Source organism: Vombatus ursinus, unplaced genomic scaffold (genome assembly GCF_900497805.2).
Source record: "Vombatus ursinus unplaced genomic scaffold, bare-nosed wombat genome assembly UNPS02014768.1, whole genome shotgun sequence".
In the NCBI taxonomy this organism is placed as follows: domain Eukaryota; kingdom Metazoa; phylum Chordata; class Mammalia; order Diprotodontia; family Vombatidae; genus Vombatus; species Vombatus ursinus.
In genome coordinates, this window is record NW_020954546.1 from 4,816,597 (window position 1) to 4,830,285 (window position 13,689).

At 44.0% G+C, this 13,689-nt stretch overlaps 1 protein-coding gene across 4 annotated transcripts in view; it reads right to left on the bottom strand.

Moving 5' to 3' along the window:
- LOC114043102 (tuftelin-like) overlaps positions 1-13,689 on the bottom strand; it is a 46,237-nt gene that overhangs the window by 29,221 nt on the left and 3,327 nt on the right. For 3 of the 4 annotated variants that reach the window (XM_027862040.1, XM_027862041.1, XM_027862042.1), the window contains exons 2-5: positions 5,856-5,957; positions 5,396-5,482; positions 3,737-3,826; positions 1,222-1,293 (exon numbers count right to left, since the gene is read on the bottom strand). In XM_027862040.1, the coding sequence (XP_027717841.1) occupies positions 1,222-1,293; positions 3,737-3,826; positions 5,396-5,482; positions 5,856-5,957 (351 nt within the window). The remainder of the gene's footprint in view (positions 1-1,221; positions 1,294-3,736; positions 3,827-5,395; positions 5,483-5,855; positions 5,958-13,689) is intronic. The other variant, XM_027862043.1, reaches the window with a different exon arrangement.

Below are 13,689 nucleotides of genomic sequence, written 5' to 3' on the forward strand. Positions count from 1 at the left end.
GTTGTTTGACCGAATTCGGTCAAAAGGCCACACTTAAGGATCTAGAAGGCCACATGGGCCTGAAGATCCCAGGTTCCCCACCCCTGACCTACAGCATTGTCTTTTAAGCCTTTTTCATCCCCTACCAACAGCCAGTTCGGTGAAGTTCGAGGGCTGGTGACTAGCTATGAAGTAAGAGACGTTCCCTCTCCTCCACACTCACCCATCAAGGGTTAATGCCTAGCTTGAGCTTGGCCACACCCAGCCGTGGGTTGGTGGTGGTTAGAGCTGAGCTGGCATGTAAGATCATGAGCCCAAACTATGCTGTCCCACTGCCAGGGTCTTTAGCCCTGAGCCTCCGAGGGGCTGCTAGGGAGTCGGGTCTCCTTCCTCAAGCACTCAGCCGGACGAAGAAAACCCTGTGCTCTAGTCCTTGATGCTCCAAGTCAAGGAGCAGGTCCCTTAAATCTCTCTGAGCCTCAGTTTCCCCATCTACAAAATGGAGAGAAGGAACACCAGCCCTTCCCTGCCTCACAGGGCTACCACAAAGATAAGTGAGATAATATCTGGCAAAGCTTTGAGCTTGTGAGAAGAAAGGGGCTAGATAAATAATAAAAGGTATTATTATAACTGGTTACTCCAACACGGCTGTCAAATGCAGAGATGAAGGGGAGTTGGGGGAGGGAGGAGATGAGGAGAGAGGCTCCAAAAAGCCCATTCAGGCAGCTGGTGGCATAGTGGTGTGCACAGAGTCAGAAAGACCCGAGTTCAAATCCAGCCTCAGACAGTTACTAGCCGTGTGACCCTGGGCAAGTCATCTAATCTTAGTCCGCCTCATTTTCTTCAACTAAAATGGGATTAATAAAAACACCTACCCCCAACCCCCAGGTTGTTGTGAGGATCAAATCAAATAAGATAAAATTTGCAAAAGTGCTTAGTGTGACACATAGTAGGCATTACATAAACGCTTACTCTCTACCCTCCTTTTCCTGCCTCCTGTTTAAGGGTGGTGAAAAGACTCACCACATCCTCAAACTGGACATCACCAGAGCATGTGGCTCATGCCCCAGCATCTACAAAGGGCCACTTCCTATAATGACCCAACAGAAGAGAATGTCTTTTAACACTCTACAAGGAAGGCTCCCCAAGCTCCTTGGGTGAGCCCTTTCTGTGCCCCCAGCACCAGCAAGGCAAGAAGCAGTGTCTGGGTCTCCGAGGGAGCTTCCCTTTCTTGTTACCTACCAGAGTCTCAGAGGGGGTCTTGTACAGAGTAGCGGAAGACTGCCTGAAGCCATCTGGCTCTTCCAACAGCACCTGTCCAAAGAAAAAAAGGCAGTCAGGCGGCTGGCACAGCCGTGACACGGAGCAGCCTTCTCAGAGACATCAGAGACCTCCAAGACTTCAGAAGTCTTTCTAGACTTTCAAGAAGCGAGGGGTGGGGGGTTGGTGGTGTTGACAGCAGAGCAGGATGACCTAATTGCTTACTGGTACGTTCAGAAAAACAAGCAGCAAAAACCTTCCCAGCTCAGAAACTATGAATTGGCCCCAATCCCTGAAGCTCACCGAATACAAGCATCTGCTTGCAGCCAATACTCAGACTTTCCTCTGCCCCCGGAATTTCGAGAAAGTCTGGCACACACCGAGAGAAGAGAATACTGCAAAGCGGCATTTGCAGCCTTCTAACCCGCTGCCTGGTATCTCCTCCATAGAGCTTTGGGAGTTTCTGAACATGGGGCAGTGGGGGAGGTTTACAAGTTAACAGCTCTGAAAGGGATCTGCTGGTGAATTCTTGTGGCCAAGTTTCGGGCCCAGGCTAGGTTCTTCCTACCTCCCTGCAAAGCACCAGACTACCCACTGCCCTTAGCAGCCAGATGTGTGCTCTACACAACATGTAATCAGGAGAACATGGTGCTTTTATCTCAGATTATAGTCATATACACGCAATGTACACATATTCCTATTTGGACTGGATGTGCATTATATATTTAATTCAGCAACCAACATGCAATAAGTATGTGTTAGAAAAACTGACACAGTCAGTTCCCTCAAGGAGCTAACATTCTACAATCTGAATCATTCATACATTCATACACACACATATACATGCACACATGTACACACACACATGTATCTGCATATATATTCCACAATCTGTATGATATATGCTATATATTGTGTGTGCACATATATTCATCTCTATCATGTAAATATACATACACACTCTACACATGTTTGCACAAATGTTCTACAATCTATACCATATATAAAATGTGTTCACATACATATTCTACAATCTATCATACATATGTATTTTACGTGTGTTTGCAGACACATACATATATGTAATGTCCACACTTAGCAGGAATTATTTTGTCATTATCCGCTTTTTTTGGATGGTTTTGATGATCCCTTCCATGTCTCCCATCCGTTAGCGAAGGTGAGATTTGTCAGACAAGAGTCAGGGGAGCTGACTGGCTGTTAAACCTCAGCTAAGACCTTCTTCTTCTCCAAGCGTCAGTTTTCTCCTCTACGAAATGAGGGGGTTGGACCAGAGAGCATCTCTAAGTCTCCCCTCAAGCTCTGAAAGTTCACGATTCTAATGGGTACAGCTTCCCTGGTGACTAGACCACCTAGATAGAATCGGCCCCCAAAGGGGGCTAAATGGATACAGGACCCAAGATGTTACAACAGCTGAGAGTGAGGAGTGATGGACAGATGCATCTCAGACATGTACTAGCTGTGCGACCTTGGGCAAGTCACTTAACTTCTATTTGCTTCAGTTTCCTCATCTGTCAAACGGGGATAATAATAGCACCTACCTCCCAGGACTGTTGTGAGGATCCAACGAGATAATTTTAAAGTGCTTAGTACAATGCCTGGCACATATCTAGGTGTTACATACGTTATTATCATTATTATCATAGGAGACCTGAGCTTGAACTCCATTTCTGCCAATTCCTAGTTGGGTGACCAACGGCCAAGTCAGACTTAACCTTGAACCTAGATGGGGAGAGTAACACCTGTCTGTATCAACCTCACACAAGGTTGCTGTGAGAATTCAAGGAGATCATTTGCAGAGTTGACTCTGTAAACTTTAAGGGGATACACAAGTGTCAGCTATTCTTACCGAAACCGGACTCCGATTAAGAGGATGGAGGGCTAGATAGTGGAGGAAGGACTTCTCTCCTGGGGACAGTTCTCTTTACCAATTCATTAAAATAAATAAATGAATGAATGAATAAAATAGCTCTGTAACTATACCAGTGGTCTTGCATTATTTATATATTCACTATGTGAAAATCTGAATTTGGAAAACAGGTTAAGGAGAGATTCTCTACTATATGAACAAATTCATCACTTTACAGCAATTATAGGATTTCTCTAAATAGCAAGCTTCCCTAGTGAATTTGAAAATTACGCAGTTTACAAAAATTAAACTTTTATATAATGTTTTAGAAACCAGTACATTGCATAATGAGGTACACCTAGCTATGTGTATGTACCTGAATGCAGAAAGAGACAGGGCATGGGGTGTGTGTGTACGTATGTGCGTGTACGTATGCGCATGCGTGCATACATTTGCCTTGGCTCCCTAGATTGTAAGTTCCCTGAGGACGGAATTGCCTACATTCTCATCTCCCTCTCACCACATGATTCACAGAAGATGATCCACAAATACTTACTGATATACAACCCCATCTTTCCACTGAGAACTTAGCTGCTAGGAGTGAGCTAGGAGACATTTCCCATTAGTTACCTGCATCTCCTGTTGCTGAGGAAAGTCCCTTGAGTCTCTCTCAAGCTTGCTGCTTATATCCTCCCGGAGCTTCTGCAAACAGCTTCTAGCCTGGTGGGGAGGGCAAGTGATTTTTAGCTGGGGGAAGTGGGAAGGTTGAGGGGAGGGAGAGAACAGAATGCTCAGATCTGTCCACTGATAGGGTCCCCATTCCCAACCCATTCACCACAACGCCTATGTCGTCCAGAGACACTCAGGGGGCACAAATATTTTGATTAGGTACGTTTGGAATATAGGGAATATACGAAGTTCCCAATACCTTCACTGACTCACAAAAAGTCAGTTCTTGACTCTCTAGCCTGGTGAGTAGGGAAGCCATGCTGTAGGGAATCCCAAATATAATAACCAAAATAATATAATTTTAAAAAATCACCCTGGATTAGTTTAGGCAGATTTACCTTGAGTTGTCATTATAATAGATCTGCATTCCTTGGAAACTGACTAATAATGGGGCAGGGATTGAAAAAAACATGATAAGGTATAGAGGAAATCAACCACTCGTTACCTAAAACAACAAAAGCTAGTTAATCAAATCAATCAGTAAGAATTTATGAAGTGCCTACTCTGCGTTAGGCACTGTGCTAAGTGCTGGGGATAGAAGGCTAAAAATGAAGCAGTTCTTGTCTTCAGGGAACATACATTCTATTCACACATTTTTGTTTTTCAGTCATGTCCAACATTTCGTGATGCCATTTGAAGTTTTCTTGACAGAGATACTGGAGTGGGTTGCCATTTCCTTCTCCAGCTCATTTGACAGATGAGGAAGCTGAGGTACAGAGGGTTAAGTGACTTGCTCAGAGTTACACAGCTTAGTAAGTGTCTGAGTCAGGATTTGATCTCCGCAAAATGAGTCTTCCTGACTCCAGGCCCTGAGCTCTACCTACTTTGCCACCTAGCTGCCCCCTATCCACACACAGATAATGTGAAATGACTTATTCTAAATTACATTCTCAAGTTCCAATGATGCCTCTCATCTAACCTCATCCCAGTTCTTTTCAGAAAATAACCCAAGCCTTTAATCCATGCTTTTTAAAAAATGATTTTTACAGAGAACAAAAAGATAGCATAAACCAATAGCCAGATAATATATGCCTGGCATAATCCTGAGCACAGACTGAATACTCAACAAACATCTACTGATTAATTTGACTTCTGCAGGGTCAAAAGTGACAGGCATGGCTTTTACTTGATTAGGGAGAGAGTATCAGCTTACAGATTTGGGATATTTGGGGAGTGGAAGGGAGAAAAAGTTTATCATCACCCAAGAGAGAAGGGAATCAAGCAGCTAAGCACTAAAAACACTCAACACCACAAATAGTGAACTTGACAGGCTCATGCAAGTTTGAAAGACTTAGGGTTGGGAAGAGGAAAGAAAGACTAAAAACAAACAAGCCAAGTGGGGCACAGACAGTGGGAGGTTGTGCTTGGCCCCGAGCCAAGCTGGTTCTTTCATTCATTCATTCCATACGCATCTATTAAGTGCCTACTTAACATGAGATCCTGTGGTAGGTACGGTGGGAAGTATAAAGTATAAGACAGGCTTTTCTCTCAAGGAGCTTTCAGTCTGGTAGAACTTCAATGGAAAACAATTCTCTCCACAATGAAGAAAAGGCTGCCTACCTCTTGGATGTACTGAACCTCACTTTTTAGCTGATCGATATTCTTCTCATGGATGACTTTGTCACCAGCTTTCCCCTTCAAGTAAACCTATAGTTGGGGAATGAAACCATTCTAATTACAAAGAATCACAGTCAAATCAGGCCCACCAACTGCCCCCCAGTACCTGTTTTTCAATAAACATGTAAGATTTGGAGGGAACTTGGGAAGGTCATCTAATACATTCCCCTGCTACAGTCACGTACTACACCCAAGTCATGCCAGGCAGGTCACCACTGGCCCTTGTCTTAGAGATCTCCAGAGGAGGTGGCTGTCTGTTCCAGCATCTCTGATCCTGGAAGTTCTTCCCACTTTCTAACCGCAAGATTGCTTTTTGCAACATCAGTCCCCTTGCCATTTTTCTGACCTTCAGTGAAAAGTGGGGAGAAAAGGGAGGGTGATAGGGAAGGAGGACAGTATTTACCTTGATGATTTCCTCGTGCCCATCATTGGACTCTACCAGCTCTGATGCCAGGGAACGACCAACTGATCTGCTAGACACCATTGGGTAGGACTTCCCAACTGCCTAAAGCGAGAGAAGGGGAGAGGTTCAAATAAAACATAACCAAAGCAAATTAACTGGCACAGGATAGATAGTTCTCAACATAACACCAATGTAGAAAATCTCTTCTTCAAAAATATCTAAAATATTCTTCTACTTTCCTCACCAAAGAAACAACATCAAGTCAATTTTAGAATCTCAACAAGATGTCAAAGTCATTTCAATGGAGGAACTCAAGCTCAACATCCTTCCCACTAGAAGATCAGGTTATAATATGTCAAGGATCAGCAAAGATAGGGGTCACAAAGGGTCGACATGACTGAAACTGAACAACATCAGCAAAGATACTTGTTGGGAAAAATTAATAGAAATCACAGATTCAGATTTTCCTTTGGTAGGCTTCTCCCCCTACTTCCAAAAACATGGTCTTCCTGAGGCTTGACTAGAAGTGTTTGTAGGGGAAAGTAATCCTGAACCCACAATAGCAGATATGTTTCTATGCAGTCATGGAGGGACAGAGGGAAAAGAAACAGCATCAGGAAGGAAGGAGATTGGGCCATGACAAGGGAGGAAAATGTGGCTGCTAGAACCCCAGATATTCTCTGCCTTCAAGACATATGTCTTGAAAATATGTCTTCAAGAAGATCACCTCACGGATCATTCTGAAGAGCGAGTCTGAGAATGTTCACATTGCCTTAATGGAAGAGATCAGGTACTACATGGCTCCAATATAGCCCTGACTCAGACCAGTTTCCAGAAACCACATGGCTGGTGGAAGGCCTTTCTGAGAGAGGTCACTATGTTCATCTCCATGACCTGACAGATGTTCCGAGGAAAGGAAATGTTCTGGCCCTCTCACCATTCTGGATTGAGTCTCCCATCCCAACAGAAGGTATTGAAATGGTATTGAGTGTAGACATTAAGAATATTTCTAAATTAAAACAATAGGGGGCACTTGAATGTGATACCTATAGCCATCATTTGCCACAGAAATCATCCTACGTAAAACAAAGTTTTAAAGAAACCTGAGAAGAGCAGCATGAACTGATAAAGAGTGATGTAAACAGAATTGGGAGAACAATTTACATGGTGATAACATCACTGTAAAGAAAAACAACTCTGGAAGACTTAAGAACTCTGATCAGCTCAGTGACCAGCCATGACTTCAGAGGACCAATGATGAAGCATGCTGCCCAGCTCCCACCAGAGGAGTGACTGACTCAAGGTGCAGAATGAGACATGCATTTTTAGACATGACAAATGTATGGATTTGTTGTACTTGACCATTTTATTTGCTACAAGGATTTTTTCGTTATTTATTTTAGTGGGGGGGGTTTAGTGGAAAGAAGCCATAGTGCTGGTTCCCCCAAAAACAAAAGAGTGAAAAGAGGGTCATTGAAACATGGTTTTGAAGAAGGAAGTTCAGAAGAAACAGATAAGCAGGACAATTTTGAAAATAACATGCTGAATTTATTATAGATTTTGAAAAGCTGTACATAATAAAGATTCACTGTTTCACATATAATCTTGTTTTTCTATTCTACTTTATATATGGAAATGGTCTCTCTTTTGGGAGGGGGAGACATTCATCAAATCAGAAAAAGAAATTATCCTAACAATAATGAACCTAGCGAACAATTGAATGACTTCTTTAGGAATCAAGCCTCTCTCCAAACTAGCATTTTTTATGCAAATACAGAAAAATTTAAAAAGCTACTTCAGCAAAATCTTGAGTTAAGAAATAACGTAAGTGCAGAATGATTGGTAAGAGGATAGTGTTTGAGAGACTAAAGGCAGAGTGTGGTGACAGAAGAGAACAACACGCTATGCTGAAAATAGCAACACACGGACAATCACAAGTCCTAAGTTCTGGTTCTTGGTCAAATCCCTGAATGTCCCCGGAATGCAGGAGGTAGGGGGTTCCCCATCAATGGAGGCTAGGATTCCCAAAGAGGCAAAGGATCAATCACAAGGGAGGTTAAGAGAGAGGCTTCTAGGTTGGGTCCCTATGGGCCACCAAGGTCCTGCCCAACTCTCAGATTGGTTTGTGGTCTTACTAGCAATGTCTAATGTTCAGCTATGACTTCCAGTTCATAAACTTAGTTATGAAAAAATGAGAAGGAAACAATTTCAAAGTAGCTAAACTTGCCGCCAACTCTTTTTCCCCCACGGACACAAACATGCTCTCCGGCAGCTAGGGAATGCCGGGGCATCCCCAGTCAGCAGGAAAAAACAAAAGTGGTATCTGACAGCCACCAGGGCCAACTCCAATTTTTTTGTCCACAACCAGCCCCTCTGGATTAGAAAAGCAAGGAACACATGCGGTAGGAGGGGCCCTGTGGGGTCACCCCATCCATTCTGCTGATTCTGGTCAGGATACAACACTTAAAATCGCCTAGAAGGATGAGAATTGCTCGGGTTTCCAAATATTCCCCAACTTCTGTCCACCAACTTTTTATGTTTTGTTATTGTCATGCTGTCTCATTTAAATTGGGGGGGGGGGCATCAAGAAAAGATAAGATTCTAGGAAGCTTCTCTATCAATATCACCAACTGCTCCTTTGCCCCCAAAATCCAGTCTAACTTCCCTTCCCCCTCCCTATTATTCAGGACTTCTCAACACAAGTCTCAAATTACACCCTAAAATCTATTCATTCGTTCTCAAGAGGTATCCACCCCCTCCTCATTCATTATCCTTAACCTAGAAGTTGAAACAATGTTCTCTATTCCCTCTTTGTCTTGGTTAATCTTTCATGGCTGGTAAATAAACCCACTTTGCTGGTGTCACCAAAGGAGTTGCTAACAGAGATAGAAGGGTCGCAAGAGTTTTCTACCTACCAGGCCAGATCCCACTAGTAGGTGCAATGGGGATTGCACAGAAGCCGTTGCCACGAAGGCCAGATGCAGTGCAAGATGCAAGCACTCTGAGGGCCAGACTCGGGAGAATCCAAGAGTTTCCATTTCCTTGTGGCTACCTCTTTATTCCCCAGCTCCTCTACACGAGACAGACCCAACCTCATCCGTTTGCTTTTATGGGATCAATAGGATTTGCAGCTAAAGGAGACCTTGGAAACGACTTAATCCAATTCCCTCATTTTACTGATAGGGAACTGGGAGGATGTCTATGGGGGTTGGGGCTGGTGGGAGGTCACTGATTCATGCAAGATTATAGAACCCCAGGTCTTCTGAATTCAAATTTGGTTAATTTCCTACCACCCCTTGATGCTATTTGCAGAGCAGATACAAGGAGGGTTTAGGGGGACAAAGGCATTGAAACTTGGGGCAGTTAGGTGGTGCAGTGCATAGAGTGCTGGCCCTGGAGGCAGGAAGACCCAAGTTCAAATCTGGCTTCAGACACTTCCTAGTTGTGTAACCCTGGGCAAGTCACTTAAGCCTGTTTACCTCAGTTTCTTCACCTGTAAAATAAGCTGGAGAAGAAAATGGCAAACCACTCCAGTATCTTTGCCAAGAAAACCCCAAATGGGGTCCCAAAGAGCCAGATATGACTGAGATGACTTAACAGTAACAAGAGGTATTGAAACAAATGGCTAGAAAGAGATCATCATCCCTCAGGATCAGAGATAATCCAGAGAAGACTCTATTCTATTAACAAGCTACACCCCAACTCTCTTCCCTAATCTCCCCCCTCCCAAAACAACTCACCCAAACACAAAAGTACCCAACTCTGCAATAATCCCTGTACTATCATATTACATGCATATTCTCAAGCAGATGGTGCATGACCGTAATACAGAGAACGTCCCAACCTGGAGTTTTAGGGACAATTGTCCATTAGCTATAAGGGCCAATGATCCCATACCTCCAAGGCAAAGAGTGGAAGTATCTTTTTGAGGGGAAAATCCACAGGGGCTAATCAAGAGGCAGGTAGCCCTGTAAACATTCTCGGGGAGAAGCGTAGCCACCCTCAAATTACAGACAGCCTCTTGGCTCTGTTCAAACAAATCTCCAACCTATGACTCAGTCCCCAAAGAGGGAGAAGCGGGGAGGGGGTAAACACATAGCTAAGAGGTTAGGGATTCTGACTAGGGAGAGAAGAAATAAACAATGAGGCCCCAGAGGGTTCTCACAACCAAAAACTCTAATTTGTACAGGCAGAGGGACACCAAGCCTGGGTTCCTCTTCTCCAAGCTCGAAAGCTAACAGGTCCAGAACGTGTGGGAACAAAGAGGTTTACAGGATACAATAAGAAAATGCTCGTTTTTAAGGAAAAACTCAGGGCTGGGGATGCAGATGTCTCTAAACTGCAAGATTCAGCTGTCCCATCAGATCCTGCCACTTCACCAGCTGCTTTTGTGGTCAGTTCAGTTTTTCCCACTCTAAGAAATGGGGATAATCACCCACTTGTCTAGCTCCGCTCCTGTTCCCAGGAGTTATAGTATAATGATAGCTCCATAAAGTTAGGGAAGAAAGACACAAGGGATTATTAGGGGGCCAGAAACCCCTGGGGCCCAGGCTCTCTCACTCCTACTCACCTACTAAAGACTGTCCACCTTTGTCCCCATTCCGGGGCTCACCGGGGCAGAAGTTGCCCTTTGTTTAGCCTCGATCACACAAAGAGCTTTTATCCTTCATGGCTCACAACTACACACCCAGAACAGTTAGTGACACCAATGTTGGCTTTTCTGTCAATCACATCTCTTGCATCTGACCCCTTTTCTCTACCCACACAGTGACCACCGAGGGTTGGCACCCTCATCACTTCTTGACTGGATTATTGGAATGGATTCTGAATTGGTATCCCTGCCTCAAGTCTTCCCCTATTTCAGTCCATCCTCTAGAGCAGGGGTGGGGACCCTGCTCTAGACTGAAGACCATAAGTGATATCTGACCATGGCATGTCACTTCTCTACTCCACAAACTCCAATGGCTCCCTATTACATCTTAGATAAAACAGAAACAAACTCCTCTGTTCAACATTTAAAGGCCTTCATCACTTGACCCCAATATATCTTCCTCTGCTCCTGCCCCCCCCATGGATATTCATCCCCCTCCTGTATCCTGCAAACTAATCTCTCCATCCCTCACCCATGAAAGGCCATCTCCTGTTTCTATGGTTCTGCACCAATTGTCGTCCCCCCCCCCAATTCCTAGAATGCATTCCCCCTTGCTTGAGCCTCACAACGTCCCTCTCTTCCTTTAACACTCAGCTCAAGTACCACCTCTGTCCCAAGTAATTAATACAGTGCCAGGCACATAACAGACACTTAATAAATGCTTGTTGATTGCCTGATTTTCCTTTAGCCACCCCCAAATCTTCCTAGGAGCAAATACAGCACTAGATTATTTGGGTGGGCTCACCCCAAGTAATGAGGAACTGGTGAAAGAGGTGGGGGGGGGCAGCTAGGTGGTGCAGTGGATAGAACACTGGCCTTGCAGTCAGGAGGACCTGAGTTCAAATCTGGCCTCAGAACATTACACTCACTAGCTGTGTGACCTTGGGCAAGTCACTTAACCCTGGCTGCCTCACCAAAACAAAAAAAAAAGAAAAAAGAAAAAAAAAAGAAAGGTACAGGGGAAATGGGAAAGGAAGATGGTAGGGGCACAGGTGAGCTCCTCTCATTTCTAGAGACATATGTATAGGAGATAGTTGGGATCACAGAAACAGAAGAGAAAAGGAACTGTTTGTAGAGAGTTTCAACCACAATTTATTGTTGACGCACAATTTCAAAGTTTGTGAGTATGTCCTGAAGAAGGTTACCTGTGTCCCACATTCCAAGCCAAAGGGAGCCTGACGGATTGTGTTCAACTTTCCTCTGCCAAAATGCTTTCTCCAGCGATAGCTGGGAGATGGTCCAAGAGATGTTTCATGTCACTCTAGCTAAGAGTAGGAAACTGGTTATTTTCTTCTGTTCTTCTCTACCACGTCAGGAAGGACACTGCCTTCTTCTTTTCTTTCTTCAAAGATTCCAGAAATCCTGGAAGACTACTCCTATTCATTTCTCCATGATCCCATGACTATTTTGTTCTCCTCCCCCCCTCCCAAACCAACCACCATCAAATCTCAGCTATGGATTTCTCCACCCCATCCCCCACCCCAGGAAACTATGCTATTTCATAAGGGACTCTAGTGCCACGACCCAGAGAACCATGCACTACAATTACCAGTAGTACATGTGTCTGGAACCGAAACTATTGGGGTGCACACCCCACCTCCACCCTGAGGACATACCTAGGGATTATGTAACCCTCCCTTCCCTGGTCCTCCTCATTATTATCATTCTTATTCCTACTAATAATAATCAATCACAAAGAACATAATTTTATCCACCTGTGCAATAATCTTCTGAACATTAATTATAAAAGAACAATACAATCTGTCCTCAGACTGGTTCTATCTGAACTCTATGTAATACAACAAGAGACCTGAGAACAACATTCAGGTTGACACAAGTGCTTTGATGTTTAGAAAGCCCTCCACAAACATTATCTCACGTTATCTTTATGCTATGTCCTTTTTACAGATGAAGAAACTGAGGCTCAGAGAGGTTTAAGTGATTTGCTCATAATAAGTATCTGAGGCAGGATTTGAACCCAGGTCTTCTTAATTCCAAGGCTTGAACTCTCTACTACAGCACACACTCTTCTCACCTCTCTGCAGGGCCTAGGCCTAATTAGCTCCAAATCCTGACAAACTTAACAAGGCCAATGATGCATTTATGAAAATGGCAACACGGTGTCAAGCCTCTGGCTCTGTCACTCTCTGCTTATGGGACTCTTGGGTCCTTCATCCGCCAAATTAGAGGGTGAGACTAGACAACTTCTAAATTAAATCTCCTTCTAGTTCTAACAATCTATGCATTCTAGGGTACCAGAATGGAAGGAACAGACTACCCAGGGAAGGCAGCAGAGTCCAAGGCATAGGTACAATAGACAGTCATTTAGCCAGGAAGCAATAAACTCATCCTCCAAACATCTCCTCCATCTACCTATCATGGATGCCTGAAATTCCACCGATATAGGACATCCATGCCTTTGGGTTAAGCATTATCTTCCACCTGACTCCTTTTAACATGAAAATATACTTCAGAAAGATAAGTCATTAACCCTGTAGTATCCATTAGTATATCAGATTTCTTTTCTCATTGAGCAGAACAAATAAGAGGTGCCATAAGGCCAAAGGATTTGAAGCTGGAAGAGGCCTCCGAGCTCAACCTCTTCATTTTTACAGATGAGGAAACTGAGACACTGAGAAAATCAATTTGCCAAAGGCCTCACGGATAGGTACTGAGCCCTATTTTGAACCCAGGTCCTGGGTCCTCTACGTGCGTGGCTCTTTCCATCACATATGTCTTGCTTCAGGCACAAAGTGAGGAGAAGGGGCTGAAAAGGAAGAGAAGGGCAGAGAAAACAGGCTCAGTGCTCTACCAAGACACAAAAATGTGGCCTCAGTTTTCCTAGTGGGGCTGAGATGTCACAATTATAGAAAATCCTGGGTTGTTCTTTTTTTAAACCACAGTTCTGTACCCATTCTTAGCTCCTCTCAAATCTCTTCTTTCCCGCTCCCACTTAAAGGGGAATCAAGAAAAGGAAGACAGAACCAAGGATGAGAAAAAGGTGAAGAATGTAATCAGAGCAAGATAAGATTCCAAACACTTCATCTATAAGCCAGCTCAATTATGTAGGCATAGCTGACGTATAAAGAATTTTAAATTCTGGGTCAGCTCTTCCCTGTCTAGCGTGCTCCCATCCTGCTACGTGCAAGGAATGAAAACCCCTTCTAATAATAGTCTTAAGGC